The sequence below is a fragment of the Mustelus asterias genome, chromosome 12, assembly GCF_964213995.1.
Source record: "Mustelus asterias chromosome 12, sMusAst1.hap1.1, whole genome shotgun sequence".
NCBI lineage: Eukaryota > Metazoa > Chordata > Chondrichthyes > Carcharhiniformes > Triakidae > Mustelus > Mustelus asterias.
This window is the reverse complement of record NC_135812.1, coordinates 66872841-66886889: the sequence shown is the minus strand read 5'-3', so window position 1 is coordinate 66886889 and position 14049 is coordinate 66872841. Positions and strand designations below refer to the sequence as shown.

The window sequence follows — 14049 nt, the reverse complement described above, 5'->3', positions numbered from 1 at the left end:
GGAAATGTGCAGGAAACTTACGAATCGAGACGAGTTGTCATTTCTCACGGTCTTGGCATTACCAAAGGCTTCCAGCAGTGGGTTGGCCTGGATGATTTGATCCTCCAGGGAGCCCTGTAAAAATATCAGGAATTGGAGCATTTACCGAGTCAAGAAATGAATTACAGCCAAACAGCAAGAAATTGGCGAATTTTACTGTATCGATTTTCTTTTACCTGCATCTTTCCGGATTGTTGAGCCTCTTTCTTCTTGGCATCCCCGGAAGTACCAACTGATGCAAAGTACTGGATGACACGTTTCGTGTTCACAGTCTTTCCGGCACCAGATTCTCCGCTGGACGGGGCAAGAGTAGAAAACGAAGAAATCGAGAATTATTGGACATAAAAGATGATTCGAAAATATTGGAGTCAATTTCAATTGCATTAACAACTCTGCGGGAATATGTTGAAGCAGCAACACTTACGTGATCAAAATGGACTGGTTTTCACGATCTGTAATAAGATGACCATGAAACCAACACTCAAAATTCAGACAACAGAAAGTTTTGCTGAAATTTACTCTGATTTTCAATAGAAACAATGAAAACAATTCTGCACTCGATGCAACGAATTAAAACCCACAGACTCACCAGTTTGCATGAACTGATAGGCATTGTCAGAGATGGAGAAGATGTGTGGAGGAGCCTCTTGTCGCTTCTTGCCTCTGTAACCGGCCACCACCTCAGTATCGTACACTGGCAACCACTTGTAGGGATTCACAGTGACACAGAACAACCCGGAGTAGGTCTAAAGTCAAGGAAGGAATTAAAGGTCTTTAGGGCCCTATTTTACCATTTTGATTCTAAGTGCTGGGTGGACTTGAAACTGGGAGCGTTTCAGATCCGACTTTTAGACCCGTTCTGAGGCCCCCCATACGCACTCTGCTTGCAAAAATATCAGTGAGTCCGAATCGCACTGTAGGTGGGGCTAAATGTGCCTGAAACCCTGCAGCTCCAATCGAAGCCTTCAACTGTGCATGCACAGAACAAAAAGATAGAATGTTGTTCCCCTGCCACATCCCTCAAGGACCGGATAGTGCCTCCCCTTGGCCCCCACAGACATTGCCCCACCACGACAACATTACTGACCCCCTTATCCCCCCACCCCCTCCGCCACCCAGACCGATTGTGGGCCCCTCCCCCCCTTCCACCCCCCCGATCTCAAGCAGAGAGGCAGCGGACCCCCTTCATTCCCACTGATCTCAGGCAGAGTGAACCACCCTCTCACTTCCCCCTCATCAATCTCGGGCAGAGTGGCAGCGGACACACACCCCCCCCCTCCCCCCCCCCCCCCCCCCCCCCACCGATCTCAAGCGCGATTCGGACTCACTGATATTTTTGCAGGCAGAGTGCGTATGGGGGCACCTCAGAACGGGTGGCAGTGGACCCCCCTCCCCCCACCTCCACCCCCACTGATCTAAAGTAGAGAGCTGTTGGACGCTAGGCACTTAACTCCTCACTAACCCTCACTGATTGAGCGCCCGAATCAGACTTCTGTTTCACGCCGATTCCGGATGGGCGAACGCAGTGGTTAAAGGGGGGAAGTGCTGGTAAAGTGCATACATTTAAATGGCCGTTGCGTCCGTTTTGGGCACGGTCCTAATCGTGGTCATTTTTGGGCCTTGGTAAAGGGGGAACCGGCGCAGAGGCGGGCATGGATTGCACTATTCGCCTCATGCCCGACTTTACCAAGTTTTTGCGCCCGAAAATAGGCGCAACTTGATGGTAAAATCGGGCCCTTAGTGTCTTCAATTATCGTTTTCATTTAGCAATCTGAAGTTTCTGTACTTACATAGATCATCCAGGCTGCATAACGCTCTTTGAGGTTAAACAGCACGGATGCTTCATTCAAGTGGGTCATCATGACCATGTCCTCGATTTTATCGAACTTCGGAGGGTTCATTGGGAGGACGTCATCGTCTTTGACAGTCACTGTCTGAAAAATGATCCACAAGCCTAATATGTTATTTAAAGAAATGTGAGGTTTGTGAAAACACTAAAGCGTTTCAGGATGATTTATTTAAATTTTTCAACTGACCCTCTTGTCCAAAGTCTCGACGGTGGCTTTACCACCCTCTCTACTCTTCACTGTAGCTTTCACGTACAGTTCTTTCTGGTCAGGGACATAGCAGGCTGTTTTAGCCTCGAATGGTTTGTTCTGAGCCTCCAATCGCTCCTTGTCACATTTACGCAAAAAGGGCGCCGCCTTTCCAAACACTGCCATTTCCGCATCCCCCATGGCTTCGGTTTATTGCTAAAATAGACAGGTGTGTTTATATGATACAATCAGCATCTTATATTGCATCATTTCTTGACACGATTAAATCATTCCTTAGTTTATCGTAAGCAAGATCCCTCACATTTGAACTTAATCAAATTTAACTACTGCTTATAGAGGTAAAAGCATCAATTCCTATCCATTTATTTCAAAATTGTGATAAAGCCTTGTTTAAATGTATTGTGTTGCATGTCGCAATAATTAATACATTTTCTAGCTTCCTTTATTATCCCATTCATACTTTTAAATTCGTTCAAATAACTGGTGTTTTGTGATTTGAATGGGATGAGATTGCAAAATACAGTTTAACTGTTCAGGGCAATAAGACTCTATGAATGAGAAGCTATCGTTACCTGTTTCTCATATGAAATATATTTGTTGCTATTTTCCTGGCCATGTTTTAAAAATAGGAACACAAACACTGCTCCTATACTACTGCCAAAAGGCTGAAGGTGGGTCTAAATGTTCAAAACTACAGCAATTGTGCATCGCTTGATTTAACAGTGGTGCAAGTAATTCTGGAGTCCCTTGTTAATGGCATGATATATTTAGATATATATATTTATGTTGCCTGGCAATTAAGATTTAAATATCAATCAGTGCAATGTAAATTATATTGGCACATGTTTCATTACACCAAATTCTTCAGGATGAAGTGCTCTGTAACTCAAGGAAATGGTGATTATTCCGTCACTGTTGTATAGAATGTGTGCAATACTTATGAATCATTGAACATGGTATTGTGCTTATAGGTCTGAACCAGCTGCCTGTAATGTAATACTGGAAAACGGTTGAGAGTTATCAAAGCCTGATGAACATGTAATTAAACTTGCTGCCCTCTGTCTGAAAAATAACCAGCACTTAGCATCAAAATCAATTTCAAAAAATGACATTAAACTTATCTGATTAATTTTCTATTCAAGCTATGTAGTTCACATTTGCTTGTCTGAACATTGGTTACCTTTCTCAGATCAGGCAAGAAAAAAATCCTCCACAGCAATTCTACCAAGACAAAGGACAAAATAGATTGATTAATTTTATTTCTTTGGATCTGAGTTAAATGTACCAGTTAGATTTGTGTCATTTGGCTTCTATTTATCTGGAGATAATTTTCCAGATCTTTTTCCTTTGTTATATTATTTAATATTTTATATAATTTCCCCCGTTTCACTGGCATAATTATCAGTCCCCTAATTAAGATAAAGAAAGTTAGTGAGAAACTTACCCCGATGCTTGGACACCAGCAGCATTTTGTGTTCTCTGAGCAACGTATATATATGTTTTTTCCTGTGGGCACAGCAGGTCTAGTTTCTATATTTAGTGTACCAAACCTGATTAGGAGATTTTCTTATTGAATTAACTGAAATTCTAATATCAGGATACAATTACAGAAGCAATGTCAGCAATTTGGTTTGGAATTCTTTAGCATTAATCCCAATCATCAGCATGTGTGGCCATATAAGTTGAACACATAAAGTTGACATCTGACAGGTCGAGTTTTTAGAATCTGAGCCTTTAAAATAGGCTCATGCTGACCAGGTGGCTCTATCTTGGGAAGTGTGGGTACACTTATAGTTTAGAAATTTGTTCACCAGAAAAACAAAACCTTGCTTCTTATAAATCCACATAGTCCTTCATTGCTAATATAGGTTTTGAAAGTACGGTCTCAAATTCTTATTTCAATTTGTAATATTTAGCTGCAGTTTTTTTAAATTAAAATGCAAAATTTTGTATATATATATTTCCAAGATGTCATTAAGTGCCTTTCATACAGGCTCTGTTTGTACATTGTTCCAATAATTAATAGATATATAATGGTGTTAAAGACACTGGCCAATAATTGTGCTAAAATTGGCAATTTGTGCCAAAGATATGTTGCCAGAGTTTATTCTTAAAACAATGATGAGGCTAATAGTGTATGTTATTTACATGCAAATGATAAACTTCAGCTGAGAACCAGCTGCAAGTTAAACTTAAAAATGTAAAAGATGCTGTCCAATTCACTTTGCAAAAATGCTATGTCTTTATCTGCCTCAACAGTGAAATAAGTTTATTTTATTTATCACAAGTAGGCTTACATCAACACTGCAATGAAGTTACTGTGAAAATCCCCTAGTCGCCAAACTCTGACACCTGTTCTGAGGGCGAATTTTGCACAGCCAATGCACCTAACCAGCACATCTTTTGGACTGTGGGAGGAAACCAGAGCACCTGGAGAAAACCCACGCGCACACGATGGGAAAATGTGCAGACTCCACACAGACAGTGACCCAAGCCAGGAATCTGGCGTTGTGAGGCAGCAATGCTAACCACAGTGCCACCATTAAGTTGCAGTATTTCCTGTAGTATAAAAGCAACGACACTTCACAAAATATTTAATTGGCTCTAAAGTGCTTTTGGATATCCAAAGATCATGATAAACAAGGGCAGGGAAAAGCCATTTTTGGCCCTTCAAGCCATGGTTTCCTAATCTACCATAACTAACTTACCTTGTATTTGTTTTGTTCCAATTTAAGACTATATGATTTGCCTAACTGAAGTACTCTGAACTTCAATATAAAATTTGATTTGACTTATTGTCACATGTATTAGTATACAGTGAAAAGTGTTGTTTCTTGCGTGCTATACAAAGCATATCGTTCATAGAGGAAGAAACAAGAGAGTGCAGAATGTAGTGTTACAGTCATAGCTGTAGAGAAAGATCAACTCAGTGCATGGTATGTCCATTCAAAAGTCTCATGGCAGTTGGGAAGCTGTTCTTGAGTCAGTTGGTACGTGACTTCAGACTTTTGTATCTTTCCTGATGGAAGAAGGTGGAAGAGAGTCTGTCCGGGGTGCATGGGATCCTGAATTATGCTGGCTGCTTTCTTGAGGCAGTGGGAAGTGTAGACAGAGTCAATGGATGGGAGGTTGGTTTGCATGATGGATTGGGCTACATTCACGACCTTTTGTAGTTCCTTGCGGTCTTGGGCAGAACAGGAGCCATCCTAAGCTGTGATACAACCAGAAAGAATGCTTTCTATGATGCATCTGTAAATGTTGGTGAGGAGTCATAGCTGACATGCCAAATTTCCTTAGTCTTCTGAGAAAGTAGAGGTGGTGGTGGGCTTTCTTAACTATAGTGTTGGCATGGGGGGACCAGAACAGGTTGTTGGTAATCTGGTCACTTAAAACCTGAAGCTTTTGACCATTTCTACTTCATCCCCATTGATGTAGACAAGGCATATTCTCCATTACGCTTCCTGAAGTCGATGACTATCTCCTTTGTTTTGTTGACATTGAGGGAGAGATTATTGTTATCACACCAATTCACCAGATTTTCTATCTCATTCCTGTACTCTGTCTCATCATTGTTTGAGTTCCCATCCACTACGGTGGTGTCATCAGCAAACTTGAAGATTGAGTTGGAGGGGAATTTGGCCACACAGTCATAGGTGTATAAGGAGTACTGAGTAGGAGGCTGAGAATACAGCCTTGTGGGGCACCGGTGTTGAGGATGATCGTGGAGGCGTTGTTGCCTATCCTTACTGATTGTGGTCTGTGGGTTAGAAAGTTCAGAGTAATTAAAATAAATTTATTAATTTATTATAATTTAAAATAAAATGAGTATTTTATTAAAGGCCCCTGTTAGGTTTGGGACCCCAGCCTGGAACTGATGCAGGGGTCTCAACACCAGCCTGAAAATTCAACCCACCATGTCAGGACAGGTGAACGAGGTTGTAGATCGGGGTAGAAAGCCTGATTCTGAAATTGCAACAGCTATGTTTTGTTTTGTGGCTCTTTTTCGGGAAAGGTGCACGACGTCAAAACTCAACAGCACAAAATAAAGCCGCTGCAACAAAGCTGCGCATGCTCTAATCTGGGACCAAACCGCGCATGCGCCTTTCTGGGGCTCAGCTGCGCGCGCTGCACTGTGGGGCCCAGCTGCGCGCGCTCCACTCTGGGGCCCAGCTGTGCGCGCTCCACTCTGGGGCTCAGCTGCGCGCGCTCCACTCTGGGGCCCAGCTGCGCATGCTGTATTCGGGCTTCCTTTGACAGCAGGTGGTCATGATGGGGTTGGAGATGAACGTTGCCTAGGCGACTGGTTGTGTGGCACGAAGGCCCCACCGTCGGGGTAGCATAAGAAAGATGGATCTGGGTGTTGTTTTGGATGAATCGAAAAAAGTAACGTGCAGGTACAGCGACTAATAAGGAAAACAGAAGGAGTTTTGACAGTTATAGCTAAAGGAATAGGATATAGAAGTGAGGATTTGTTCCTGCAAATATATAAGGCATTAGTGAGACTGCACCTGAAGTTCTGTGTACTGTTTTGGTCCCATTTCTTAAGGAGGGATGTAGATGCATTAGAGGCATTTTAGAGGAGGGTCACCAGATTGATTCCAGAGGGGTTTGTCTTATGAGGAGATTAAGCAGTTTAGGCCTAAACTCCTGGAGTTTAAAGAATGAAGGGAGATCTAATTGAGGTATTGAAGAGGCTAAAGGGGATTGACAGACTCCATGTGGAGAGGATGTTTCCTTTTGAGAGGGAAATCTAGAATTAAAGATCATAGTTTTAGGGTAAGGGGTAGCAGATGTAAAACAGATGAGGAGAAATTGTTTCTCTCAAAGGGTCGTGGATCTGGCATTCACTACCTCAGAGTGCGATGGACGCTGGGATATTGAGTAAATGTAAGGAGGTGATAGACAGATTTTTAATTAGTAATAGGTTGAAGGGTTATGGAGACAGGCTGGAAAGTGGGATTGAGGCCGAGACAAGATCAGCCATGATTCTATTGAATGGTGGAGCAGGCTTGAGAAGCTTGCTAGATGGGGCAAGGTCAGCGCTTGATGACCGGTGCAGGTCTCTTTCCGTGCTGTAAAGCCCTTCGACTATTGTTGAATTGCCTACTAATTCCTAGGCAATTCTGGAATTGCTCCTAGTTCTTATAAGGTTGCTAACTCTAGTACTGTCGAAGTTGGGGTGCAGAGAACTACCAGGAGCAGTAGCTCCTCAGTGCAGCTGGGAATTGGGGGCCCTTTCAAATCTACAGACAGTGCAGCTGTTGGGATTTATAAAAGTTGAGGCTAACAGGATCTCACAGTGGATTTTACTATACTTAGTGAAAAGCAGAATGTTTTGTCAATTGCAATTACTTTTCTGGCAAGGGAAGATTTATCCCTGAATGATTTGCAATAATTAACCAAAGTTAGGTTAATAGAATTAAAACCAAACATAATTGAAACAATAGCACAGCATTTGGAAGAAGAAGAAAAGTCTGACCCAGTTAGAACACAGTTTGTGTTGACTAGAATTCACTTGCAACTTGAGGTAGAAAATAAATTATACAGCTTGAACTGTGAAAAAATGCGAGGGCTTGAACTTGAACTCGAGAGCAAAGTTAGTAAAGGAGAGAGAGGTAAACAAAAAGATTTCCAAAGTGATAAAGAAATCAGACAGCATGAACTAACTGAAACAACTTGGGTTATGGGGTGAAAGAGAAACTAAAGTTCAGATGATAAATCAAATTTAGAGGGATTTAACTCAAAGAGCTTGATGCCCAAATTCACTTAAGGAGTTGAGAGATATTTTATCTCACTTGAAAAAGTGGCTACAAAGCGAGGATGGCCAATTGATATACAAACTCTTATTTGACAAAGTGTTTTGGCAGGGAAAGCAACATATGTTTTATTCTAGTCTTTTTGAAGAACAATCCTCAAATAATGAGACAGTTAAAATTGCCATACTTAATGCTTACAGGCTTGTTCCCAAAGCATATCAATTAAAATTTTGGGCTTTGAAGAAAATACAGAATGAAATGTTTGTAGAATTCACCAGGGAGAAAGAAGTGTGGGACCGGTGGTTTTGGGCATTGAAACTTGAACAGAATTTCAAGATTGTGCGAGTGGTAATAATAATGGAAAATTTTCAAACTGTGTCTCGATAAGCATTAGTTCTGACTGGAAGAAATAAGGGAAGGAGAGGTTCTGGAAGATAGATATGGTAAATCACAAAGGAAACGAGGGAGCAGTAAATCTTCAGTTTAAACCCACAGGAAAAATGGAGTAATAGGAAAGATTTCTGCTGGGAGAAGGTGAATAAAAAGAATATAGAGAATAAAAACGATATAAAGAAACCAGTATGCTTTCAATGCTTTAAGACAAGACTTGAAAAGCAAATTGTTAGAAGCTGAACGTTAAATTAGTGGCAGTGATAGGAGCACCTGTCGAAATCTCGACTTCCGAGTTTGACTTTAATACAAACACACATTAATACAAGATACTTAACCAACAGATTGTCTTTATTTACTTGCTAGCAAGGGGAGGATCTTGACACAATGGGTCAGAAACATCACTCCTCCGGGTCAAAGAAAATCATCCTGGTTTATACAATTCTGCAGCTCACAGTCAGTTGGACATAGTCCAATCAAAAGTGTTACAAATGACATACTTTAGATATTGATCCAATAGAATGAAAATACTGAACCACCCTGATCTATGAGATTACGATACCTCGTGGGATACCCCAATATATCATCCCTAAGCCTGTCCTCTTGTCTCTTAGTCAGACATCATGTCTCTATATTGATAGTAGCTTCACAAAGCATCTTCACTAAAACAGTTTCACATGGGTATCCTTTAATTGATAAAGGGGACCTACAAAAGCCATTAGTATTTTATGGCCTTGTCAATGAAATTAACTGAATCTCTCAACTTGCCTTCAGGATATTCCCCGATTGTTGCCCTGATAAGTTTGTTTATTGCCAAAATAATGAAGCACATGCATACATTGCTTATCAATCCAATGACTGACTATTTCGAAGGGTATCATCAGGTTACCATTAATCCTTGTCAGTTCCTACCCTAACTTTTTCATTAGCTGTGACAATGTCTTTCTGACTTTGATTTGATTAGAAACTGTGAAGGCAGCCTCATTAAAACTCACTCCTGTATCAGTTGTTTCTGATAAGGTGTCTGGTAAGGCAATTAAGTGTCCTTTATGGTCTTGTCATTCCAACAGTTGGGTGCTTTAAAGGAATGTATCTAACATATGTTTAGTATCAAAGGGCACTCTGTAACTGTGCATCTAAGTTTCTTTGTTTAACTTCTAAAAATGTATAGAAGATATATTTATATGTATGGATTAATTAAAGGTATTACATATACCTTTAAAACTACAAAGTATTTAAAACATCTAATTACAATTACTAACAAACTTACTCCGCATTGATAAAGTGAATTCTACATCTAAGTTGATTAAACAAAAACCGTAGCAGAGTTTGGCAATTTTATAGTAGCCCCTTTCTTTTCTATCTTTCTATACACCTAAGTAGTCTGTGATAGGACTGTAGCAGCAAAGGAAATGGGTGTTATAACATTGGCAGTAGAACAAGTGCAAAGTGATGCCTCAGAACCTACTAGAGTGGTTCAAGATAGTCAAGGGAATTCTTCTCTGGATACTGATGAAGTGAGTCAGGTTACTGAAGATTGCAGATATTTTGTCTCTAAGGAGGAAGTATCCTTCAACAAAACAAGTAAACAGATTAATGTTTTGAGAGACACAGGTCAGTTCAGCCACTGATGGTGGTGGATGATACAATTTGTGTTCCAGATGGCTTGATGAAAGAAACCATATTAATAGGGGTTCTCATGAGACTCATGAACCTGTTCCCTTGAACAGAGTTAATTTGTGAAGTGACATAATAAATGGAGCTGTTGGAGCATGGAGCAGGAATTGTTCCTAGTGTTATGATTCAGGCCAGAAACTTCAAAGTATTTTATGGAGCCTGCCCGCATCATAAGTTTTGCATCTTGAATTTGGCTAGGATAAGCATGATTCAAATGACCCACGAGGGAGCTTTTATCAAACTAATTTTATTTAAGAATATAATTAACATGTATAGTAAGAAAATTAGCAAGAACTCTTATCAATTACAAACAAGAAGCAAAACAACCACTATAATGGATAACCCTTAACGTATATATCTAATGTGTTCCAATCAAACCAATCCTGTAGACAAAAGACCCTTTTTACAGGTTTAACACACCAAAGACTAATGCTCACGTGATAATGGTTTTGGGACCTTTGGATGAAATCTGCAGTTCTCTGGATAGAATCAGAATAGTTGGAAGTCAGAACAGCTTCCCAAAACAACAGGGACTTTAGACAAGCCGCCAACAGCTGATTCCCCCCCTTCAGAAAGGCAAGACCTTGCTTTCAGACCACTGGGGAACCCAGGGAGAGAGAGACTTCTTTTCAGCTTGATGCCCCTTCTAAAACCTCAACTCTAACTGCAGCCAAACAGAAAATGAAACCTTAAACTCATTAGAAAGGGGAAAAAAGTCCAAAAACACATGATTGACCTCCAAACAATGCAGGATTGTAAAACAACTCATTTAAGCGACTGAAGTAGCAATAAAAGGAGCTCTTCATTAAAGCTGGTAACAAATGACATCCACTAAGGCTATGAGCTAAGAAAATACTGGAGCTATGAGAGCTGCAGAGATCATGATTTTAAAAAAAACTTTCTTAAAGGTACACTAACATCACACTAGTTTACATATTGAAAGGTCGATTTTATGCTAGGTAATTATTTAACTGGTGCAAATGTAAACATGGTAGCACTTGTTTGACCATGCTGTACTTGCTAAACTCTCCAAAAGTATTGTGGCCAAACTCAAAACATATCACTGATAAAGAGACAGATGGAACTACCTTAAAAGCCAAATGTGAGCAATTTTAAAAATTGACCGTGAGAAACAATATTTTAAAGTGAAAGAACAACTATCCTTGGCATTAAGAAAAGTTAGTATCTGAGATGCAAGAATGCAGGAAGCACTGTGTGAGGAACTAAGATCTGCAAAGGGAAGCTAATGGGGAGAACCTACTTTTAAGCAGAAAAGGCAAGTTAGATAATGACGAATGAGAACTGGTGAGAAAACTTGAGTGTTGGTCACTGGAAGTGTGACAATTAAATGAGAATTTGAAACATCTCAATGATAAACTTGTAGAAGCAAATTCAGCAAAGACAGATCTTATATTAAAACTTGATGGACTTCAAGTATCAGAAGTCAATTAAATATAATGAAAATGTATCAAAGCAGGAAAATGAATTCCTGATAAATCAGAACTATTTGTTAAATGCAGAATTAAAAACCAGGACCTACAAACTACTGGAACTTCATTGTGAAGAGAGCAATAAAATTGATGAACTCTGATGCAATCTGGAGAACAAAAATGTTTAGATATGCAGTATGAAAGAGCAGATCCAGACTTTAAAAGCAGTTAAGGACAATTTTATGAAACAGATTGAGGATTTAATGAGTAAATTGAAAGAGTCCAAGGGGCAGTGGGCAACCATGGAAGAAAAATTCCAAAATGAATTGACTGCCCTTTAAAGTTGTCAAACTTGTATACAGGTTTCGCAGGTGATTCTGGAACAATGGCAACTGAACTCACCACAGCAGTTGAGGAGCTTCAGAGGTTACCAAGCCAAGCAAATGGAGCCTATAAATTCACTGAAGATTTATTGGTTGACGTAGATACCTCCAAGATCAGTGCTGTGCTAAAGCTGTAGGAAAATAATAAAAACTTGAAAAAGGATTGGAAAATAAGAGAGAGTAAACAAATATGCGAATGAAATTGTGAAAGAAGGGTAGATGAAGGTTACACATCTGAAACATCAATGGGAAGAGTATGAACATGTGGCGAAGGCTGTGGAACATTGTTCAGCTAAACTAGTAAGAAGTTTAACAACACCAGGTTAAAGTCCAACAGGTTTATTTGGTAGCAAAAGCCACACAAGCTTTCGAAGCTCTAAGCCCTTTCTTCAGGTGAGTGGGAATTCTGTTCACAAACAGAGTTTATAAAGACACAGACTCAATTTACATGAATAATGGTTGGAATGCGAATACTTACAACTAATCAAGTCTTTAAGAAACAAAACAATGGGAGTGGAGAGAGCATCAAGACAGGCTAAAAAGATGTGTATTGTCTCCAGACAAGACAGCCAGTGAAACTCTGCAGGTCCACGCAACTGTGGGCGTTACAAATAGTGTGACATGAACCCAATATCCCGGTTGAGGCCGTCCGCGTGTGTGCGGAACTTGGCTATCAGTTTCTGCTCAGCGACTCTGCGCTGTCGTGTGTCGCGAAGGCCGCCTTGGAGAACGCTTACCCGAATATCAGAGGCCGAATGCCCGTGACCGCTGAAGTGCTCCCCAACAGGAAGAGAACAGTCTTGCCTGGTGATTGTCGAGCGGTGTTCATTCATCCGTTGTCGCAGCGTCTGCATAGTTTCCCCAATGTACCATGCCTCGGGACATCCTTTCTTGCAGCGTATCAGGTAGACAACGTTGGCCGAGTTGCAAGAGTATGTACCGTGTACCTGGTGGATGGTGTTCTCACGTGAGATGATGGCATCTGTGTCGATGATCCGGCACGTCTTGCAGAGGTTGCTGTGGCAGGGTTGTGTGGTGTCTTGGTCACTGTTCTCCTGAAGGCTGGGTAGTTTGCTGCGGACAATGGTCTGTTTGAGGTTGTGCGGTTGTTTGAAGGCAAGAAGTGGGGGTGTGGGGATGGCCTTGGCGAGATGTTCGTCTTCATCAATGACATGTTGAAGGCTCCGGAGGAGATGCCGTAGCTTCTCCGCTCCGGGGAAGTACTGGACAACGAAGGGTACTCTGTCCACTGTGTCCCGTGTTTGTCTTCTGAGGAGGTTGGTGCGGTTTTTCGCTGTGGCGCGTTGGAACTGTTGATCAATGAGTCTAGCGCCATATCCTGTTCTTATGAGGGCATCTTTCAGCGTCTGGAGGTGTCTGTTGCGATCCTCCTCATCCGAGCAGATCCTGTGTATACGGAGGGCTTGTCCGTAGGGGATGGCTTCTTTAACGTGTTTAGGGTGGAAGCTGGAGAAGTGGAGCATCGTGAGGTTATCCGTGGGCTTGCGGTACAGTGAGGTGCTGAGGTGACCGTCCTTAATGGATATGCGTGTGTCCAAGAATGCAACCGATTCCGGAGAGTAGTCTATGGTGAGCCTGATGGTGGGATGGAACTTGTTGATGTCATCATAGAGTTGTTTCAGTGATTGTTCACCATGAGTCCAAAGGAAGAAAATGTCATCGATGTATCTAGTGTATAGCATCGGTTGAAGGTCCCGTGCGGTGAAGAAGTCTTGTTCGAACCTGTGCATGAAGATGTTGGCATATTGAGGTGCAAATTTGGTCCCCATGGCTGTTCCGTGTGTCTGGATGAAGAACTGGAAACGCCCACAGTTGCGTGGACCTGCAGAGTTTCACTGGCTGTCTTGTCTGGAGACAATACACATCTTTTTAGCCTGTCTTGATGCTCTCTCCACTCCCATTGTTTTGTTTCTTAAAGACTTGATTAGTTGTAAGTATCCGCATTCCAACCATTATTCATGTAAATTGAGTCTGTGTCTTTATAAACTCTGTTTGTGAACAGAATTCCCACTCACCTGAAGAAGGGGCTTAGAGCTTCGAAAGCTTGTGTGGCTTTTGCTACCAAATAAACCTGTTGGACTTTAACCTGGTGTTGTTAAACTTCTTACTGTGTTTACCCCAGTCCAACGCCGGCATCTCCACATCATGACTACCATCGACACCGCAAACTACCGGCTCCAAGTGGGGAGGATCGCCAAAAAGATTGCGCATATCGACACAGACATCAAGTTTCTACAAAGATGCAAGAAAGCAGACAAGATACCGAAAGGACTACAGATCACGAACCCACTCAGGT

General features: G+C 41.4%; 1 protein-coding gene and 1 long non-coding RNA gene across 2 annotated transcripts in view; one reads left to right on the top strand and one right to left on the bottom strand.

The window, feature by feature from the left end:
- LOC144501538 (myosin-4-like) overlaps positions 1-1967 on the bottom strand; it is a 38097-nt gene extending 36130 nt beyond the window's left edge. The window contains exons 1-5 of the mRNA XM_078225359.1: positions 1830-1967; positions 629-785; positions 464-491; positions 216-333; positions 22-114 (exon numbers count right to left, since the gene is read on the bottom strand). Of these exons, the coding sequence (XP_078081485.1) occupies positions 22-114; positions 216-333; positions 464-491; positions 629-785; positions 1830-1940 (507 nt within the window). The 5' untranslated portion in view covers positions 1941-1967. The remainder of the gene's footprint in view (positions 1-21; positions 115-215; positions 334-463; positions 492-628; positions 786-1829) is intronic.
- Positions 1-14049, top strand: part of LOC144501556 (uncharacterized) — a 117433-nt gene that overhangs the window by 28374 nt on the left and 75010 nt on the right. The window lies entirely within an intron of this gene.